At 40.8% G+C, this 23,379-nt stretch overlaps 1 protein-coding gene across 1 annotated transcript in view; it reads right to left on the reverse strand.

Annotated features, from left to right (window-relative positions):
- Positions 1–23,379, reverse strand: part of EMILIN2 (elastin microfibril interfacer 2) — a 39,850-nt gene that overhangs the window by 12,818 nt on the left and 3,653 nt on the right. Inside the window, exons 3-6 of the mRNA XM_005486669.4 lie at positions 12,874–13,049; positions 9,129–11,063; positions 3,407–3,739; positions 2,803–2,841 (exon numbers count right to left, since the gene is read on the reverse strand). Of these exons, the coding sequence (XP_005486726.1) occupies positions 2,803–2,841; positions 3,407–3,739; positions 9,129–11,063; positions 12,874–13,049 (2,483 nt within the window). The remainder of the gene's footprint in view (positions 1–2,802; positions 2,842–3,406; positions 3,740–9,128; positions 11,064–12,873; positions 13,050–23,379) is intronic.

The raw sequence follows: 23,379 nt of genomic DNA on the forward strand, positions 1-23,379 counted from the left end.
GCCTCAACATTCAAGAAAAGCATCAAAGTGGGCTACTTTAGTCCCAGAAGACAGAATTGGAGCATTGGAGCCCTCAATCTGCCCTTCTTCCTGAGCAGTGCTTTTATGTAACAGAAGCTATTCAGAAGCAGAAATGAAAGAGAGTACTCAGAAGGCCATTTTAATAGTACAAGCTTCTTATATTAGGAATTATAGTACAAGAAAGTCTGGTCATCTTTCAAATTTGAATTTGAGTACTACAAAATGCACAAGTGAAGACTGCCAGCGACATCACAAGCAGTTGTCCAGAGCTAATGAGATAGTAAGGATTCCTTGGTGCCTTATTCACACAGTAAGTTCCTCCTCTGATAAGCCAAAAATCTTCCCTTCCCCAGCCGTTAATTTCCACAGCACTGTTAACTGCTGAATTCTGCCCCAGAATGCTCTCTCTTCATCAGACACTGACAACTAGAACCACAGACTCAACTGGACTGGAAAAGACCTCTGAGATCATGGAGCCCAACCTATGACTGAACACCACCGTGTCAACCATGGCACTAAGTGCCACATCCCATAATTCCTTAAACACCTCCAGGGACGGTGAATCCACCACCTCCCTGGGCATTCCATTCCAACGTCTAATCACCCTTTCTGTGAGGAAACTCTTCTTCGTGTCCAGCCTAATCCTCCCCTGGTGCAGCTTATGGCCATGTCCTCCTGTCCTGTCACTTGTTGGGAGAAGAGGCCGACCCCCAGCTGGCTCCAGCCTCCTTTCAGTGGCTGTAGAGTAATAAGGTCACCCCTGAACCTCCTTTTCTCCAGGATAAACAGCTGTCCAGCCCCCTCAGCTGCTTCTCATCAGATTTGTGCTCCAGACTCTTCACCATCTTCACTGCCCTTCTCTGGATGTGCTCCAGCACCTCAGTGTTCTTCCTGGATTGAGGGGCCCAGAACTGGACACAGCACCTGAGGTGTGGCCTCCCCGGTGTCAAATACTGGGAAGAATCACTTCCCTGGTCCTGCTGGCCATGCTATTTGTGAGAGGCCAGGATGCCATTGGCCTGCTTGGCCCCCTGGGCACACATTGCCTCATGTTCAGCTGCTGCTGACCAGCATCCTTGGATCCTTTTCCTCTGGGCAGCTCCCAGCCACTCTGCCCCCAGCCCGTAGCACTGCAGCAGGTTATTGTGGCCAAAGTGCAGCGCTGGTACTTGTCAGGTACTTGAGCTCATGTTGAACCTCATCCAATTGTCCTCAGCCCATCAATCCAGCCAGATTAGGGACAGTGGATGTAAATGCTCCAACTCCACAAAAGTCTTAACAGTTTTTGGTACCACCCTTATCTCTCTGTTTTCTGACTATCTGCCATTGAGGTCTGCAAGGTACACTGTGGGGATTTTAAGGACAGATCAGCAGGAATATCTTGTATTTAGAGAGATATTCAGTGGCATGGATCAGGAAAATGAACTCCTTGGTCAAGCCCACCTCCCTTTGGATCCCAGGGTGGTAACTGTTCCACCAACACGTTCCACCAAGCAGCAGATGGGTGCACTCCTGCCTTGCCCTACCTTTTCAACACTTCTAACATCCACCTACTGTTTCACCCAGTTTTAGCATAAACTTATTAAAACACTGCTCTCTATAAATTGCAATGGGAAGAAAACCCCCAGGAAATCCATTTATCACAGAAATCTAGACATCTATATTGGCTTTGCTGGCATCAAGATAAACGAATGTTTCTTTACTTCTTATCCTTTTCCAGAAACCTCATCTATTGCTGCCTGTTCTTACCACCACAATCCTCAAATGCAAAAAGATTGCTTTAAGGCTATGATGGAATTTTAATTAGCAGGTATAAATATCACAATGAGAGCACAAACTCTTTACAATTCTTTTTTTGTCAGTCCCCAGACCATTCTTCATGAAGTCTATTTGTGATTCTGTTATGGCCATTAAGTCCTGGGGCAGTAGGTTTTTGAATTCCATAAAGCCCTAATGTTTTACTTCCATCTATTGCCCAGATTTCCTCAAACAAATTTAGATGAAATAACTTTTTTTGAAGAGGATATAGAAATACTTTGATCAAGGATACCATTCCCCAGGGTTTGATAATATCTTGAGTATGAGACTGCATTACTGGCAGCACCCAATCAACATATTTATCTAGGCCAACCAGCATGTCCCACATTAAAATTTATACCTGTTCATCATATAAATTCTTAAATAAATTGTGATATTAACAATTGAAAAAAAAAGCACCCCAGCAAACCAAGAAAACTGCATTCTGAATCATTTTAATCAGTGGCTGTCAGTGGCAGCACTCCTGCTTTCACTGAAGTCACGAACTTAAGCCCTGGTGACTGTAACAAAGCCAGAAACTCTCCCAAGAGGAGAACAACCTCATAAAGATGCCAGCAGTTATTCAAGATCTTAGTCTTGGCCTTATTCATGTTTTAATAAAGAAATAATAAAATCATCATAAATACCTATTTATTTTCTCATTTAGAAGGCATACAGAAAGGTGCATACTGACATTAGCTAGAAAATACAAACTCTCTGTATTTAAAAAACACAGTGCAGTAAGTAGCAAGAACCCAAAATGATTTTTCAAAACCCAACTCCTCTCCCCACCTCCATCTGTTTTCAAAAGATACAGATTATGTTTTAGTGCTTAGGTCTAGAAAAATTTGATCAGATTTTCCTCAATGCTAAAGTTAAATACTAAAAATTAACACATTTTTTTCTCTCAGCCATGACCTTCCAGGCACTGAAACAAACATTAAGAACCCATGTGAAACATTTCTAGGAAAAAAACTGCCTTACCTTGTGAATCCGTGGCAGAATGAGGTGGCTTTGGATAGCCTACAAAGGAAAAGTAATATGTGTGACTTAGTATACAGCAGAGTACATTATGACCAAATATCACTGCAGTGCTCTAGAAAGCATCCCTGGTTACTGAAGAGCAACCTACCAAAACAGCTATTAAATAATGTCCCCTATGAAATGCTCAATTATTGTTAAACTGGGGTGGTCATGGCAAAGAGAACCAAGTTATTACTCCAATGTACTAAATCCACTGCAAGAACTATGGAAGGAAAAAAAGAAATTGAGTTTCCCTAGTGGCAAAGACTGCTGTAGTTACCAGGGATTTTACATCATCTCTGCTGACCTCATGCTTTGAGCATCCTTGGAAAGGCAGCAAAACTGGCACTGAGTGTGCTTCCCCCACTCCTGCAGCCAGCTGGAGGCTGCAGAGGCCCATTCACAAATCATCTCTGCTGAAAACCCATTCCCAACAGCAACAGCCTCAGTGGGTGTCCATGAGAGGCTAAAAGGGGGCTGGCAGAGCACAGCAGATCTCAGTGTCAGCTCTCCAGCAAGACCTGACACGTCCACTGCACCCAGGAGTGATGCCTGGTTCTCTCACCTGGTGCTCCAGCGTACCCTTCCGCAATGGGCATGGTGCTCTGGCCGGCCTGGCCATCCGCACTCCTCAGGCGCCCTCTGCCAGACATCAGAACCGTGCCAGGAGGCCCTGCCTCCCCCGTCTCCAGGATGATGCCGGTTGTTCCAGGCAGAAGTGGCACCACTGCTGACCCTGGCAGAGCTGGGCGAGGGGGAGGCCTCAGCCGTGGTGGGAGGAGGGGGATCCTGTGCCGGGGGGGATGCATCCTGGGCCGCGACGGCAGCAGGGAAATGCCAGGCTGGGGCTGCACTGGCGGCCTCGGTGGCAAGGGATGCTGTGGGACTTCTGGTCGCCCTTTGACAGGAGGAAAAATACAAAATTATTTGCCTAAAGTGGAACATAAGCTTGCATGGTTTTGCATGATAAATACTTCAAAATAAAACAGGACTGAGTTGGAGGCCACCTGCTCCCTGAGACCCAAGACTGCACTGGCTAAATGCCATTCCACTCCTGAAGTTCTACAGACTCCACTCCTGACAACCTGTGGCAGGGGAAAGGAATGAAGACAGCCTGGAGACAGGACAAGCAGCAATCCAATAACCTATGAACATTCATTCAACTGTTACACCAGCTTGGCCTTTCTGCACCAAACAGGCAGAGCATCACACTTATTCCCAGCAGTACCTTCATTCCAGAGCGAGCTCTCCCTGTCCCTCTCTCTCTCTCCTCTCACTTCAGTTCTCCCCAGCCCCTCACACCCACTGTGCTTCCTTTTGACTCTCCACTCCCACAGCTCTTAGCACAAGGCTGTCCCTCTAGCACGATCATAAAAAAGTCATCCACGGCAAAAAACATATCAGTAAATGAACATGACTTAAGAGGCTTTTCCCCTTACTTTAAAAAGCAGCAAGCTTAAATGTCCTAGTGCTTCCATGACTAATATTTTCTGCCAATAAAGGGAGAACTCAAAGATATAATCTACTAGAAAATTCTTTATTGTTTAAATCGAAGAGATACCATTAAAAAACTTTTCCACTGGGGCAGCCAACCCATATGACATCAGGGTTGAACAGCACTGACATGGTTCCATTTGTGTATCTGGTCAGGATCTAAGCCCTTTATGGGAATTCTGGTTTATTCATAAAAATGAAGTCCTAGATGCAATGCCCTCCCAAGTGTAAATCTGAATCACATTTACACTAACAACAGAAATTTACAAATGTGTAGATTTCAGCAGATGCAATCACAGCTACATCCCATTAAAAATTTATCTGATACAACTTGCCACATACCAGAGATGCCTGCCAAGGTGCCCAGCAGAGACCACCTCTCTGAGTGGTGCTCACAATGAAACACTTCAATTCAGCACAGTCCAAAATCAGCCTAGGCAAATTCACCAGTGCCTAGGGCTAACCCATCTGGCTGTGCCAAGCAGCAGGTGTGGTGTGAGCCTTCGCCTGGCTCTGCTGTGTGTCTGGGGAGCCCAGGAGAGCCTTACTCTGCACACTTGGGGAAGAGTTTACAACAAACTTGTGCAAGTATTGTCTTCAACACATGGCTGGGGTCCAGACAGCATCACTGGCAACCCATGTGCTGTTCTGTGACTACTCCACACCTGCACTTTACCCTTGTGAATTTTGTTTCTTGTTTTCAGTCTCATAAAAGCTTAAAAGCCTAAATAAGCCTTCAGGAGTACTGGGAGGCTGTCTGAAGCCATAGTCTCACACCATCTGCATTCATTTGCTAGATATGGCTGCTAGGAAAAAAACTCCCTGATCTTTGCTGGCTGACTTTTAACCACCAGGAGAACTGAAACTCATACAGGCAATGGTCCACAAAGCTGGGCTGAAGCTCACTCAGTAACTCTGTCCACAATGCAGAGGCCTAAATAGTGAAATGTTTGCTTCATGCAGATTTAAACTATTTTCGTAAAAACCTTTAAAAAATGTAAAAAAACCCTGAAAGTATCCAAGTGAATTTTTAACAGAATTATTTGCTTTGTAAGACAATTTCTGTCCACAGAGGCATTGATTTAGACCTTCAACTAAAATCTTCAGATTAACCTCATTGAAAAAACAAATTGACAAAGTATTTTACCTTGGGATGCATGTACTTGTCATTTCTTGAGTCAATTCTGCTAAGACTCACTAAGACAATTATTTGGGATGACACTGGGAAAATGAATACATTTCTCTGCTTGCTTTTCTAGACCTTTAAATAACAATCAACTGCTGAAATCCCATATCCTGAGCAAACTGCTTCCTTGCATGCAACACAAATACTGCAATATTCAGATTTGTCCCATCTTCATAACACTAAATCTGGAATCACTGGCCTAAAGTGGAAGTAATCAGATATGTGTGAGTACAGATCTGCTTGAACTTGGCTGAGCAGGCCATGAACACAACCTTCCCATCATCTTTCCCATCTATCTGGGAAGGCAAGGACAGAGCTGAGATCATTACACAGCTATGAACAGGAACACTGCTCTCAGCAGCAGCATCCTTGCTGCTCAGCTTGTCACCGCTGTTGTGAGGGACAATGTAGTTACCACATCACGTACCAGCATCCTCTGGTGCTCTCCTCAGCCCCCCAAAACAGAAATGAAGTGCATAAAGCTAACTAGAGAGTAAAGGCATCTGTGACTGCTCTCACAAGAAGCCCAAAAGACCTCACTTGAATTTTGTTATAGACACCAAGGAGATTTTACAATTCTGTTAGAAAGCAGCATAGTGCACAAGCACACAGGGAGCCCAGAGGAACTGACTGTATGACTATTCACACTACAGCATTAAAAATTTTATGTTGCATTTTATCCATGCTGTAATGCAGAGCACACATTTGGTTTCTTAGGCCAATGTCTTCATCAGACAACATTTTGCTGTTGGTTTCAAAGCCCTGCTACACAGACAACTACCACAGGAATTACAGGTCAGGTCAAATACCTATAACCAAAGAAAACTGCACTCCCAGCATGGTATCTGGCTGCAAGACCCTACTTTTGATCCCTGGAAAATGTCATGGATATATATATATATAAATACAAAAAGGAAGTACTTTAATAGAGACCACAAGCTTTAGCATGGCTTTCAGTTTCATGCCATGTGAAGAGCAAACACACCCACAGAGAGAGACAGAGTGCAATGAGAACAACTTAGACTAGCAGACATGGACCTGGGGGAAGGCACCATTTAAGGTGGATGGAAAGCTGCTGGATCATTTTACCTTGGAGAGCACATCATGCATGGTTCCCTGAAAGCTTTGCTGTCACCACTGCCTTGTGTGTTGCAGGACATTTCACCACATTCACCAGGAATTACAACAAATTAAGCACTTTTCTAGTCTCTAGGTTTGCATCTGATACAGTAATTTGCTAAGCTGGCTTGTTAGTTTGGATTGAGGCATTTGAAACCCCTGAATAAAAAATATGGAAGATAATGCAGCCATATTTTTAAGAAGAGGATCATTTGACTTTGTTGGGCTTAGACTGCTTGGTAAGATCTTATGTTTTATTTCTTGCAACACATCTTTGCCTTACTGCCCTCAACAACTTTATTAGCAACAACTTGTTTCTGTTTCGGCCCCTCTGAAGTCAAATGACATCATTTGAATGCTACGATGTGCTGGCAAAGTGTGCACAAGAAACTCTCCACTAATCCAAGTTCAGGTCCTCCTGTCAAATAATGTTGGTATGGCAGACAAGGCTGCAGATCACAAATGTAAAAATAGTTAAAGCTATACCCAAATCACGTTACAGGGTTCCCAAAATCACTTCCAAAAAAGGCTCTTCTGCCAAAATCTTTCTGCAACTCCTGCCATCAAAACTTACTTAGGCTGCTGTGCCAGACAGTGTTATTGTAATTGGAAACACTTGGGAACTGCAGTGTGTGCGTCACGAATCCTTCAGAGGCCAGAGGCACCCCAGAACAGCAAGGGATGCTCAGAGTGCCTGCACCCCACAGCCAGCAGCAGCATCCTCCCCCAGGCTTTTAACTTCCAGTGGTGGATGGAGGAGTCTGCCCTCAAAAGGTACTATTTTATGGAAACCCAGGTGTGCAGCAGTACTTAATACTTAAATACATTACAACAAATGCAACCCATGAGGTCACTTGAACACCTGCTTCAAACAGCAGAAGAAATATTACTACTTGCATGTATCTTGGACCTTTCTCCAATGTTGGTCCCTAGTGCTAGTTAATTTTGGGGAAGACTGGATTACACAGATACATCATGTTCCATTTTAATGGAAACTGGGATGCTTCTGCAAGATCTAGGGATAAAGGTCCTCACCCTGCTGAATTTAAGTCAAAATTACAGCAAAAGAATTATCTGAAATTTACAGTCCCTCTTCACTCCACTTCCTCCTTTGAAGTTAAGAGAAATATTTTTTTAAATTTCACACAAAAGCCTCTCACCTCAGAAGGAGGACTTTTGTGTCAAGTACTGCTATACATTTGGTTTTAAACAATTAAACAAAAGAAACACACCTATTGCAGGTTTTCAAGTCTCTGCCTTGGGGTGAGAAGGATATGCTTCCCTTCATGAGGCACAACTTGGCCATTCCAGAAAGAACACTCAAGAATTTCAAATCTGATCTCTCCCAGCCACCATCAGCTGCAACAGCGCACAGGCTCTTCCCTCAGCACCTCTTCTAGTTTTACCCAGTCACAGAAATTGGCCTCTTATTTATCTCATACGTGCACAGAATTAAAACCAGAAGCATCAACCAACTGAAGAGTGCAGTTTCAAAACAGTCTCCAATTCCTGTGATTTTGCGTCATGCTAAGAGAAACGGGAAAACAGGAACTCAGCTTCCTTCTGTAAACTTCAGCTCTCAGGAAAACAACCCGCTGCTGGAATTTGGAGCAAGAGCTGCAGAGGGAACAGAGTGGCATTTGGCAAGGTCTCTAAACCTCCATGGCAAGGCTCACCAGCACGCTGAGGTTACCATTGTTACCATTTCCCAGTGTTCAGAGCCAAAGGGAATGTGCCACACCTCCTCAGCTGCTCTAATGCAAACTTTAAACAAAGTGCAGGTGGATTTGCACCAACATGCTGGACCATTAACAGAACTGGCTGAGGTGCTAAAACACCAGCTGGAATGTGCCAAGTACCGCCAAAGACCTTGTGGGAATGCAAGCTTCTGGGAGAGCTATGAGGCAGAAGTCTTATATAGCCATGCCAAGATATGCCAGCGCTCATTTGTGAAACTTCTAGATCAAAGAGCTGGTGCTGAATTATAAGCATAAACTCATGCTAAGAACACAACTAAGAAGAAATCTTTCTTATCATAAATTTGACTTCAGTTTTCTCTACTTGCTTTTCAATTTTCCCTGAGGAACTCAGAATAATCTTCAACAACAAAATAAAACAAACAAACAAAAAATCAAATCAAATTAATTGGCATAATACAGACAATTATTACAAAAAACTCACTTTAAAATCTCTATTTGAAAACACTACTTTTCCCACTGTCTTTATTCTAGCTTGAAGTAAACATAAAAACATGTAAGACTTTTTTTTGTTTTCTTCTTCTTTTTGGAGGATACTTTTAAAAGCACTCAAAGTACTCTGTGGTGTTCTGAAGCAAAGAGCCAAAGTTAGTCACTGCGAAAATAAAGTAGGAATTGTGTAATATTTTTTCTTCCCTTGCTTAGTTCTTTTCTAAGAGTTTCAGAAAGGAAAGCCAGTTGAGAAACAAACAAACAAGCAAAAAGTAAAAAAAAATAAGCATGAAACTTACTTGTGTCAGGCTGAGATTTCAGCACGCCTTCAATGTCTGCAGTGATTTTGGAAACCTGACTATGAAACTGTTGGACAGAGCTTTTGAGGCCAGAAATGTCAGTGGAATGCGATGCTATAGTTCCATTCATTTCACGGATGCAGTTCCATAAGCTGCTCACGTGCTTATTCAGACCCTCTTTTATATTCTGCAAGCTGTCTGAAACAGAGTCCAGCTTGCCACAGACTTTTTCAATATGTGAGACTCTGCTCTCAACATCTGAAACATCCTCCTGGACCCCTTGGGTCTTTTCTTTGCACTTGCTAAGATCATTCAGGACATGGTCATTCAATTGTTCTAGTCTGTCTTTCACTTCTCCACAACAATTCTCACTGGAATGAGCAGTTTGATTTGCAAATGTCCTCTGCATTTGATCAATTTTTCGGAAGACACCTCTTTGTGTTTTTCTGCATGTCGAATTGACACCCAGAAGCTGCTCCCTGCAGCTACTCAGGCCATCTTGAAGATTTTTCATATCCTTATCAATGGCATTTAGATTGTATCGGAATACACGTACGTCTCTCTGCATTTTCTGGATGTCACGTTGGTTACCCTTAACTAAGTTGAGTTTCTCATTAAGAGAGCTATTTAGAGACCTCAAGACAACAGAATTATTCTCTGTTTTCAAGAGCAATTGATTGTACTTGTCATTACAATCTTCTACCTGTTTCTGAAGGTCCTCGGTGCCTCGTGGTGCAGCCTGACATTTCTGCCCACAGAGCTGCTCAAGCGACAGCAGCTTGTCCTTCACAAAATTCATCTCTGCTGCAAACTGCTCATTTGCAAATCCTGCATCGCTGGGCAAGATAGGCCCAGGATTAGCAAACATTCCATCCGGGTCCGTGGTGTTGGCAATCTCCAAAATAGTCCCGCCTAGCCTGACCTCCAGCGCCCGCAGCTTTTGGTCGAACAAATCCCTCAGTTCATCCACCTCAGCAGCGATAGCACCACGGAGAGTCTCCTCAACGTAAAAACAATGTTCTTCAGCATTTCTTTCTGTAATATTCATCCTTGCATCCAGCTCCTCCAGCCTCTCACCCAACACATCTTCTAGATCTGGAGTCGACAATCGAATGATTTCATTATCTATTCTGACATTCAAGATCCTCTGTGCTTCCACAATTCTGTCAATCTTCTTATCTAAATCTTTCATCTGTTGGTCAAAGTCATTTCCCTCACCCTTCTTGCAACAGCTGGAGTTGTTTGATGGAATCTCAGTGCGGAGAGTATCTATTTCTTTCCTCAAGTCATTCTCTTTTCCTCTTATAACATCCATTATCCCTACACAGTTATTTTCACTGTCATCATACTGCTGCTGAATATCCTCTACTTTATAGTCACAGGAGTTCTTCAGATCTGCCATTTTCTTCTCAAATCCTTCCATTATTTCTTGCCTGAGGGACTCAAATTTTGAGTCTATATAGTCCTGATATATATTGTCACGGGGCATTGTTATTGTAGGTCCTTGTGCTGCCTCCTGCAGTTGTTTCAATTGTCCTTCATATCCTTTTACTTTTCCATTCAGCTCCTCCAGCTCATCATTCCTCATCTTCAAGGCTTCCTTCACCTCAGCTAGCTCAGCTTTTATATCTTCCATTTCAAAATCAATAAAAGGGTCTTTTTGATCTTTATTGTTGAGGAGTCCTGGCAGCTGAATAGTGTCTGTTTCAGCCCCAACTGCACTGTCAGGCTCCGGGCGGTCGTAAAGGTTGTTCAGCCAAGTGACCAACATCTTGCTGGCATCTTCCTGTACAGTCAGCTTCAGGTTTTCATTCACACCTGCCACGGAGGACTGGAGCTCAATCACAGACCGTGTAAGTCTAAACAACTCGTCCTCAAGAAACTGCATTCTCTTCTCATATGGCGGAGGCTCCGGTGCTCCTGTTGGTTCTGCATCTGTTTCCCAGAAATAACAAAATGTGGATGTAAGTATTCCCAGTGGTATCAGTTTCAATAAGCTGCAGTTGACTTCACTTTTCTTTAAAATGAAATAATGGTTTAAACTGCCTAATGCTTGTTGTCTTTTCTGTTCTTATTTTCAGAATATTTACATAATATTTACATTAACATTTATAATTAATATGTTATCAAAAGCTTCAGAACTAGAAGTTTTAGCATAGTGACCAATTCCTACCAAGGTACAGTGGCCATAAAGGAACTGGCAACCACCCCTCCTGTTCAGCAATGAATCTAAGCTACAGCACATATAACAGACCAATACACCATACACATCACCTTAGAACCACTGCTTCTCCTGTAACAATGATTTGCTCCTGAATTCCCACTGAAAACTTTAGTAGCAGTCATTTATGTGCCTGAAGTGGGTTTGTGCTTCTGTCTTTTATTGACCTGGGATCCAAATACACATCCCATATATGACATGGGGTTCTGCAAGACACTTCAGTTATCACACTTGGTTCACAAATACCTAATTATTTTGCATATATTTAAGTAGTATACATATATAAAAGTGTAAAATTTACACATTCAAAACTGTTAGATTAAAATAACTTATCCTCATTATATGAAAATCAAAAAGAAAAGACTTTTAGCTGCAATCTACTTTTTACCTATCAAAAATCAATTAATGAATCTGAATCTTATCATTAGTAGGACCTCATTTACAAAGCCATGTACAAATCTGGATGTTCAGTTTCACACAAAATGTGTAACAATGGCAGAAAATCCAGAACAAAAACCCAGGAAACAAACATTATCAGAGGTCAAGAAAGGATAAACTGCAGGAAAAGTCAAAAGTAGTTTTTAATTCTGTCTGGAGGAGAGGAGAGGATATAGATATCCCCATGTTTTATTAACATCTTTTGGAATTAATATTTTAGGTCAGCTAAGAAAGTACTTTATAAGCTCATTTTTAAAGCAGGTATATAATCTATGGGACTAGTTTGAAACCATGTATTCAGTCATTCAATACATTCCACCACACAGAAAACACATGTGGAAATCTGACTAAGTGCTATATGTGACACTAATCTCCAATTATGTTGGAAAAAGTAAATCCTTCAGAAGGAAACATCTGTTTATCATTTTTTCTTAATGGAGAAAAGGCATAATATAGCAGTAATAGCATTCCTTCTTGCCCTTTCAGAAGACAGTATCTTACACAAACAAACATCATTCATTCTTTAATATATTTTTTCAGAAGTTGATGCTTATCCATACTAATTCTCTTACTCCTCATTATTAAAGCACATAATCTAATGTGAACCTGTAAAATCTTTGGAATCTCAAACAAAACATTGTGAAACTGCTAGGAAATCTTTATCATTAGAATGAGTATCTGTGTTTCAGGGGGTTTTGTGGGGTTTTTTTTGCAGGGGGGGTTGTTTTGTTTTACTAATATTCCTTTTTTTTTTACCTGAACATTGGAGAAACCACAAAAAAACCCCCTGTAAATTCTTACAAAACCCACAGTCTTTATCCAAAGGTTTTCTGGAACCATGAATAGCCAGCTGGCACTTCCAGCCAGCGTTCTACAGCCCATTCCTCTGTTATTCTTCAGAAAATTCTCTGTATCAGGCCTGCTATTGCCTGGCTATTATTTCCCCATTGCACGAAGTCTTTCACATGGCTTTTGTACCTGCAGCAGCTGAGTTCAGTAGAAACCATAATGATTAGAAGACAAAACAAGAAGACAAACCAAGAAACCAGACATGACTGTGCATACCAAAATTCAGACAAAAGTTACCTGTGCCTTTCTTCACGGCAGCTCTGGCTGGTGTTGAGGGACGACGAGCAGTGTTTGGCTTTTCTGCAGGTCCTTCCCTGCAGTCCTCCCCTTTGTAGCCAGGACAACATCTCCATTCCAGCTCTGTCACTGTCTTATATGCAACTGTGTACCGAGGTCTGAAACTTGTTCGGTATCTGCCAAAACAGAGAGCATTTTAAACAATCCATACCCGAAGCTGCTAGTTAGATTAAAGTTAAAAATAAGACAGGTTTTGGGACCTTTTACAATGAAAATCAAATGCTTACAGCTATTTTCCTGCTTTAAACATCAAATGTTTTTGTCTAGGTTTTAAAGCTGCCTCCACTCAACATAGAGCCATGGAATAGGGACTCTCATGTATGAGCAGAGGGATAAAATGTTGTGGCAAATGAAGGTACAACTCATCAGACACCACTGACAGTACCATTGACCATCAGTGTCTTAGACTACAAATTCAAAATGTTTTTCCTCTAACTTTTCATTGGAACCCTCCCCACAGGGCTCTTCTGAACATCAAAAAATGCTTCTGCCTGCTTTGTTCCATTTGTGTTTCCACAGTCTCAACTTAAAACATTCCTCAGAATCCATATACATATATACAGCACAGTCTGAGCTGGGAGGGATATTCTAGAGAAGGACAAAATGCTAAAAGTGTGAGTCAGACAGGGACATGAAAGAAGGAATCAGATGAAACACTACAACCAACAAAGAAATCAAGTCTTTCCTCCTTCATCAGTTAAGCTGAAGAGGGTCTGCCAGACAAACCTATACACACATTATGTACATACAACCTTGAGCTTCCCTGATTAACCACTCAAAAGTTAATAAATGACAAAGTAGTTCTGGTTTTGCAACTTTCTTTAACCACAGACTTCTTCCATAGCTTCCCTTGAAACACATCCCATGTGTTCAGCTGTGGTCAGACACTGTGGTATCCCAGCAGAGCATAAGAAGAGCCTATGCTATTGGATAAAAACTAAATCAATTCAAGGTACAGCTCATTTCGGACTGAGACATGAGGAAAATTAGTAAAACAGAGATTTGCCACCTGAGCTCTATAAAATGGTATTCTTGGAACACACAGAAACAGTAAGTCATCCCGATTTCCCACATGAATTCCTTTCTCTCAGTTAAACTAGCGTCATGCTACTAATTTCCCTAAGGCTTTTTCAGATCTTTTGTCCTTCAGATTATTTCAGATCAGAACAGTTTGCAGGCTCATTTAACAGCTGAAGTGTCCCCAAACAGTAATATCAGCAGAATAAATGCAGGACAGCAGCAAAGGAATCTACAGAAGCTCTGTAATAGGTTTCAGCCACAGCCTGGCTGGGCTCACAGAGAGTGTATCCTGGGACAGAGAGAGCACAGGACAAAACAGCACCAGAAGCAGCCATGGTATCACCAAAAGTCACCTATTTCACTGAACATGGCATGCTATTAACATCCAAAATTCCTAACTGGTTGAAAAAAAAATCGGCAATCAGCTACCAAATGGAAAGAAGTAAATCTTACAGCTTTACTGTGAAACATTTCCTATTGGAAGTCAGAGAGAGTTTACTGTTACTCTTCAAAGCTTCTCCTGCCATGCATGCAAAAAGTTGCTGAAATTTTATGCAGCATATTTCAGATACACAATCTTAATATAATGTCTCCCATCTGACAGCCATTTGATCTCCCTTTTTGCCAAGCTGGTTAACAAACTTGTGGTGGTGTGCTTAAAATATTAACTGCTAATTATGAATTTGTCTCTCTTCCAAACGTATCTTTCCCAATTCTGCCACAACATTGACTAATTTCTGCACTTGGGAAATACTCAGTGTTGTTTTGCATTGTTATTTGGTCTCAGACTTCTCATTTAAGGGGTAAAAGCTACTTTCACTAGAGACAATCATATTTTTTCCAACTATTTCTGGGCCAAGAGTAGTTTGTACTAATAAGCCTCTCTGGATTCAGTTTTTCTGTGGATCAGCATAGGAAGGCAGGGTCAATGTGTGCTGTATTTCTGTCTATGAGCAGCAGTGGTTTGCTGTGCCTGTCAGCTTTTCAGACTCTGGCTTGGAGCATGCTAACTCAGGGAGGGTGTCCAATCCTTTTATACCTTCTGAACACCATATATGAAACAGCTGTAGACTTCACTCTAGCTCATCGTTTCTTCTACAGTTTTCACTTAAACATCTGCTGAATTCTGTTTACAAAGTACAGAAATCCCAATGGTAAAGTGCTTTAAAAATTAAATAGAAGAGTGCAATGTAGAGGACACCACTGGGGAGAACAATATCCTGGCCACCCAGGAACTTCCTTCTCTTTCTCCCTTATCTAAAGATCTCCCACATCTTCTGTAGATAATTTGGGTTTGGATCCTTTTCTTCCAGCTAGCTGCCAGAGTCAGGAGAAACAGGATTAGCTAGATATTTTAGTGTTTTGAAGTGGTTTTGGAAGTCATTACAACTTCTCTCACAACCACCACATTACTGAAATGCAAACTCTGAACTTCCAGATCAGTTTTCCCATGCTGGAAATGGTTGTACATACTTCTATATGATTTCCATAAAACACTTAACTGCTTCTGGCTTTGTGTGTGTTCCTCTTTTTACTTTCAGGGCCAAACCCCTTCCTGAAAAATACAGTATTTTGGTTATTCTCAAATGCCAAATCTCTCTTTTTTCCCAGCAAAGTTTTAAGAATATAGCGGAAACTAATTTTATAAAATGAGTAAGAATTACTTATATGCAAATTGTGCTCTTCTTCCCTCAAATTACAGAGTGAGGATTTTCCACCACATTTCTGACAATTTTCTCTTTAACACTTTCTCTGTAGTCATATTCATCAATATAGACACTTTCAGATGGCTTCAACAGTCAGACAAATATTAAGAAAAAAACCAAATACAAAAGAAGAATATAAACAAATAAAAAGAAATCAAACTTAGTATTTTTCCAATGTCAAAACTTAAAAACTTTTCTAAGCTCCATCTTAAAAATAACAAACAAACATTTTTTACATTCTCAGTCTTCTTTTTTTTATAGCTTCCTGATCCAAATAGGCATAAAATGCTTAAATATGATTTAATTTTTTAAAAATTTGAAAAACAGTCCATGTCTAAAAAAATTCTTTCAAGTTTGAAACAACAAAAATCAGAACTGTTTTGTTTTCAGATATGGTACATCAAATACAGATTAACTTGAATCCTAAATCACAATTCTACTAGAGCCAAAATAAGTTAGAATCAGAACATTTCAAAATCTGTATCTAGAACAGATTTCATATTCACACTTGAACTGTGGTAAGAAGACAGCTATACTCATGGATGGCTCAAAAATTCAGTTGGGATTTACTGACTAAGAACTTCTTCTCTGTACTGCCAGTCCAGCAGAATGAGTCACACAGCTACTCCCATTTCCTCCAGGAATACTAGACTAGGAAACAGGAACTTACACTAGCCCTTCTCTAATTTGAATACAGTCACATAAAAATTTCTTAAAAATCACAGTTTCACAGCCACAGCTTCTGTACCAATGACATTCTTCAAGCACAACTGCTGTGCAAGTTGCAAGGAACGGCGTCACTGTGACAGCGCCGTCCAGCTGCACTGACAAATGACAGCCACCAGCACGCATCCTGCCCCAGGGATTTCCCAATCATACAAATGCTTTTTAAAGGCAGAACTTTGCTCACTCAGTGAATTTCAGTGGAGGAGCTGGAGACTTACAGGATTTTGCTAGGATATAGCAGTCTAACAGCACCCAACACAATTATGTTGTTGGTTACAATTCTAACAAAACAAACCGTAAGTTTCTCCTAGGGACCACATCCCTAATTTGTGATTCTATGCATGTGAAAGACGCACAACTGGGAACTATCACAACATACAAATTAGACATGTCTTCATTTAAATCTGCAGTATTCTAAATCCAATTACTCACTCATAGTCACAGCAAACTTAAAATACACAATCACAAACATACAAAACACACAAAGTGTACTCAAGGTAGCCAGCCAGACAAAATGTTCCTTCTCTATAAAGCTGGATAAAGAGACATGGCTGGAATGTAACATCAAGTCCACATGGTTTATCTGGCAGGTGTGAATGGTGACAGAGTGATCTAGTGAGGCAATTTTGTCAAAAGGGTCCACAAAAGCTTCCTAAGTATCTTAAAAATTGAGGCTCCACTTTTACACTTTTATATGCTGCAATGGAATTCAAAACCAGTAAAACATCAAATCTTCCTCTGGTTGACTTGGATTTCTGCTATTCAAATAAGTGTTAATACACATAATTACTTTTACAAGTATTCTTTAAAAATAGCAATTTCTTATGTGGTTAGAAGTTGCATATAACACACCAGCATTTACTGTGCCTAGTCATTCCATTCTCCTGTGGACTTCAAGTCCAAGATTATGGTCATAATCTCTTGATGAATTGAGCTAAATACTGAAATAATTTTTTTATAAGGCACGAATAAAGGTTAATATCCACTGTCTCTAATCTTTCATTGCAACAGAGAACATAAGAACAGTTGTTTTTTGGGAGTTTTTCCACAACAGGCTTGTAACTACCCACGCCTACTACCTTCACCATGAAGTCAACATGCTGATCAAATGAGAAAACACCCCCAGAACGTTAATAACAAACCTCCACTTTTATTATCTTAAGTGTTTCACAGCTGAAATGAAGATGTACAGGGTGACAACAGCACTCAAATATTCCTCTTTGAGACAGCAGTACTTCCATAGGAAAATGCTTAATTAAAAATCCATGTTTGCTGCAAATGCTGGACATTTTCACTGGGGAATGAGCTATAGTATTCTCACGGTGCTAAACCACAGAAGGAAATAGTTAACACTGATATTTGGAATGTCACCTAATAGCGATAAAACAAATCAGAAACATTTGCACAAAATTGGTGGGAAAACATATGGCTCAGCTCTGTAACTGGATATTAACATTCAACCTTTCGGGAAATGCAATGAGATAAGTGCCATCCCCTCCTCACTGCGAGGAAGGGACCACAGAATCAGCATGTTTCTACATAAGCAGCGTACAAAATGTTTACTCTGAGCACACAGCTTCAAGGTTGGTCCAAAATTCTGTAGTGGTTGGAACAAGTCCCACGACTTCAGCAGCCTGCAAATTTCTGTCTTTATAAAATAGAAGATATCAAATCTACACTATTTAACATTTTTATTGCATGTAGACACATTCTTTGTAAGTTGCATCATCTGGTAATTGTATTTATACAGTTTTACTACAGTTATATAGTCCCAGGCATCCGAATCTCCAATATATTGCAAGGGGAGCACAGAACTGGCATAAAGACACCATACAAAAACACTACCTAGAAGATGTAATTAAATGCAATCATATTTTGACTAAACATTTTTTATTTTGTAGGCTGAAAATACTTCTGCTGAAAATAAAAGGTAACTTTACTGGCTGTTTAAAATACACAAACGCTGAACTAGAACCAGTTGATCCCATGTTTCCTGCTTCCCAAATGAGGAGCCTTATTTGTATTCCCTACAAATGGTGGTAGAAATCCTAGTTCTACCAAAACCTTTGTAGATTTTAGCAGTTGTCTGTTAGAGTGAGCTTCAGCACTCACCTGGATTTCAGGTGCCTCGTGTGTAGGTAAGGACAGGTTTCAGTTGTCTGTATTTCCATGAAGGCCAACAGCAGTATCCACACAGCCAGCAGAGTCAAAACAGGGCTGCATCTCACCCTGCAGTCATCATTTACATCCTGTTACCTACAGACTGTGCTGGACACCCCTGACTTGCACCTGTGTCACCATCACCGCATGTCTAAGCTCCCATGCTCAGATTCACCCCTCTGCATACAGGGCAGACAGTCTGGGTCAGGGAGAATAAAATCCCACCTTTGTTTTTTGCTCTTTGATGACCTTGTCACTATGCAGCAGCACCAGCAGCTAGCTTGTGTCTCAGCCCACAGATGAGTTTAATTTGAAAAAAATGTGTCTCTCCCAAGAATTTATCCTAAGGCATTTATAGCAAGCAGCAAGAAGATGTTTTGATGCAAATAGATAAACCTGCAGAAGTCTAAGTGTTGAGTGACAGCAGCCATCAAAGCTGTAATAAATCCCAATCATACAATGGAGCAAAAGTCTATTTAAAAATAATCCTGTTGCACCCCGAAATAATTTTCCATTTTGATCTGGTATTAGAGACACTAAGCTGCTTCTTACAGATGGACTTAACAAGACTTATCTTTACACTGCTATTTTTCCTTTACCTGGCATTTTTCCTTTCAAGAATTTATATGAAGTAGGTCAGTAAGTGTCTTTACAGGCATTGGATGATTGTAATCAATCAATTGGATAAAATCCCCAATTGGATAATTGGGGCAATTACATCTTCTTGAGAAAAATGCCACTGACCTTAGACACTAGTCCAGTGCCTGATCCACTCACAGACATCTAGATTGAAGTTCCTCAAAGGCCTTTGGATAACATAATAATCAAAATAAAATATATATTATGAAAAGCAAAAAGAGAGTGTTTTAAAATTTTTTGTGCTGGGTGAAACAAAGTTTTGAGGCACTCCTGTGGAAAATATTAAGTTATGACAAGCATCACTGGTGCACATGACCGTGGAGATTCAGCTTCTCCAGGCTTGCACAGGCCCACAAGGGAGTTCTTAATAAATTTTGCAGTCATGTATAGCATGGCCAACATTTGTACCAGACCTGCACTGAGCTAAATCCTGAAGAAAAAACTGCTACTGGCTGAGAGGATTAACAGGGAAGAAACTAAAGAAAAGCAAGGGAATGAGTGAAAGCACTCTGCATCCACAGGAACACCATTACCTGCTGTGTACACACCCAAGAAACCACCCATCCAGGTCACTGCAAAGAGTGCTTTAGTATCTGACTATGAAAGCACTGTAATTTTACTGAATGTTTCAAAAAACAGGAATGAGCATTTACAGACTCAGTACTTTTTTCCATTGGTTATTTTTACTTGGTGCCTTCACGCTAAGCACGAAGGGAGAAGATGGCATTCCATCTGGAAGAAATTGCTAAGTGGGCAGAGACCTGGCACAGGTGATTGTATTACTCCTTCATGCAAGGAAGGGAAAAGTTGCATTTGTCTATCCCTAAATAAAACTATCATCTCTTCAGTGGTACCAGGGAAGAAGCAGCCAACCGTGCTGCCCCAGTCAGCTCACAAACAGCCCGGTACTTTGTTGTCTTCAACACTGAACACTGTTTCAATGCATCTGAGAGAATCTGGCTGAATTTTACTAGAGAGTTTTTTTTTCTACAGTAAGAAGGACAGAAGATTACAGGAACTGGTAGAAGACAACAACATTCAATTATTCTCAGGCAACACCACATGGTTTCATTTGAAACTCACCAAAAGTGCCATTGTTCACTACTTATACGGTGGATTTTATGCCACTCAGCTGGAATTCTTCTATCAAAAAAATATGAGATTCAAACTAAAATTTTCTCTCTTGGGAGATAAATGTTTTTTTTGTGGGAAGAAAGAACCAAGGGACTGCACACTCTGAAATATGACCTCATGTCTCATACTATTCTTCTTGTTGAACATATATCTTCACACAAACATACATAAATACCTACCTATCTAACTCTCTCTTGGCTGTCAAGGATTTTATTTTCAAAAAGCTGACCACTAAAGTCCAGTAGGAAATGCACAGAAGTTTAAAATGTCAATACTCTTAATGTTCATAAATTATCACTAGGTAGGCATCCTCTTCTCATGAGCAGCAAAAGCAGGACACAGGATGCATTTCAGTAACTCAGAGCCAGAGACAGCCTGTGGCAAACCTCAAAGCTTCATTCTTGGGATTAACAACGTTGAAAGGCCAGTCAAACACATGGTAACAGACCAACAGTGAGCTATTAAAATCCCACTTAAATAGAATGGGATAGGAGAACCCTGAAAAGACAGCCCTTTCAAAAGGATTCCAGGGAAATTTTGTGGAGTGGCAGTGTGATGTGCTCAGTGATGGAACAGGAACAACTCTGCACAGGTTATATATTTACAACATCAGCACCTGCCTCTCCCAGCAGCAGGGACCAAGTTTCTCACCTTACATGAGTGGAGAGATGAAGTGAGGATGCAGAGCACTGCTGCTGATAAAGCTGCCTGAAAAACTGAGCTCCAACAGTATCCCTTCTGCTTCTCTGCCCATGAAATAAGCTGTTTTCTAGGATGCTCTAGAAAGAGCTGTTGCTGAGAGATTATTTGAAAATATACTCAGATGAAACAAATAACCAATACTTTCAGGAAGAGCTAACCTGAGGGATTAAGTGGGACCCCAACTTTGAGAATAAAATGGAGCATTGTTTTGAGAGCTGTTACTTTTCAAGACACCAAGTTAAAAGTGAACCAGAAGGGAAAGGAAAGATGAGATGCAAATGCAGAAATGAAGTCAGACAGGAGTCATAATATCCCCAACGTGTAAAAGTGGCACTGCCCACTGCCTAATGGTACAAAATGTTCCTTGATTATTTGGGTGATTTATGATGAAATACACCTAAATGGCTCAGCAGCTCCCTGCAAATAAAAATTTATTGCTTTGGCAACAGTTTGGTGTTTAACAGAAGAGGCCACAGACCTCCAGGTCACACATTTCTCAAACCAGAAAAGCATGAAACTCTGAGTTATCACATTAATGGGAAGTGAGGAGCAGCATGAGATTCTTTTTTTTATTTTAGATTATTGCAACAAACTCAAATGATGTGTGAAATGAAAATTCCCTGTCCAGTTCACAGAGAAGAAAGACTCTGCTGCGTTCAGTGTGTGGAGACAGAGATGCACAATTTCAGGCTTGGGGAGACAGCCAGGAAAACTTACCACACCCAGCAGGATCTCAAAGATTTTCAAACAAGCACTCCAGGACACTCAAGTTTTTTAAGTTTCCTTACTGTTTTCAATGCACAAGCCCCTAGGGTAACCTCTCTATGTAGTCAGCTAGCTGGAGCCTGTACAAAGAAATTCTGCTTCATACAAAATACACAAAGTTGGAAAGAAAGTGCTGAAGACCTTTATAGATACTTGGAGGGGAAACATTAAATAGCTCTCGCTTTCCCTTCAAGTTTTTTGTGCATCCTGAAAGATTTTTTTACAAGATATGTTTTGCTGGAAGCCAGTGGCAAGCACAGGCTCAATCTGTGCTGACTTGTATATCTGAGGTTTGCTCCTGCCTGGTGCTGAGCACTCTGACACTGATCTGCATGCCTGATTTCTAGCAACAGAATACTCTCAGGAAAAAACACATTGGGACTGTTGGAAGGTTGAAAACCACATGGGGATTTCCTGTGTGTTCCTAGACTGGGGCTGATGTGCTCCACCCAGGTCGTTCTGGGGTTGCCAGATGGATGAAGCCATTCAACTTTAACTGGATGTCTCATAAAAGGTTTTTCAGTTATAAAATTTCCACTTTTAACCTCTAATATATTGTTAATAAATGCAAAATACTGCTGATTAAAAGCAGTGTTTTGCTCACAAGTAGTAATTTGTTCTGATGTTTATGAATGCAGAAAGCTTTTAGTAACATTCTCAAAATTCATTTCAGTCTTGTGCTTTGAATCTTCTGGGCCATGAATAAAATTGTGATTAGTTTGGCACTGGGCTTATTTATGATAAAATAACAAGAAGTTGGAAAATATTGTTCAGTGAGAGATTTGGAGAGTCTTGCTAATTTACCTATTGCTTCATTCATCATTTTCTGTGTCATTTTCTAAATGAAATAATGGGCTTGCTTAGTATACATGTATCATTAGTGTTAAGATGAGAAGCTTACACTAAATCATGAAATTCACTCCTCACAAGCTAAAGACAGATGACCTGACCTGAGCACACAAATATCTTTACTCACTCAAGCATAATTACTGGGGGCTGGTACATGAATTAGGAGATCTGATAAAACACCCTTTCTTCAAGTCCCTGAGCAACCTTATCTAAGTTTGAAGCTGGTTCTGGTGTTAGCTGGGGGCTATGAGGGGATTGCATGACCTCCAGAGGTTCTTACCAAGATAACTTTTTTTTATGACCTCGTAGGGGGAAGTCCTGTTTGCAGTTCTGTAGCAAAGACACAAACCCAGAAAACGTCCCAGAAAACCTTCTGCAACTTCAGTTCACTTCAGACTTTAAAATCAAAACCTTACCAGTGGAAGCACCTTTTCCCAAAAGTGCTGAGCCATAATCTGGTGCACCTCTGGCACAGCCAGGTGTACCCACACTCTACAGAACAAGGAGCAAAACAAACAACGGCTATGACAGTATCCCACCCTGAACCAGCTATAATGACAATACAGAATTGTCCCAAACAAGCCACAACCCTAAAGATTGTGTAGGATCCAACCAGAAAGGCAACATGTTTTTTTCTTTTAGAAATAGATAATACTACTAGTTACAAATTGCTGTTATTGCTAATTAAGTCACCAAACCATTCATAAGAAAGCTAGGAATGGAAATTCATGACAAAAGAAGCAGT

Source organism: Zonotrichia albicollis, chromosome 1 (genome assembly GCF_047830755.1).
Source record: "Zonotrichia albicollis isolate bZonAlb1 chromosome 1, bZonAlb1.hap1, whole genome shotgun sequence".
Lineage (NCBI taxonomy): Eukaryota > Metazoa > Chordata > Aves > Passeriformes > Passerellidae > Zonotrichia > Zonotrichia albicollis.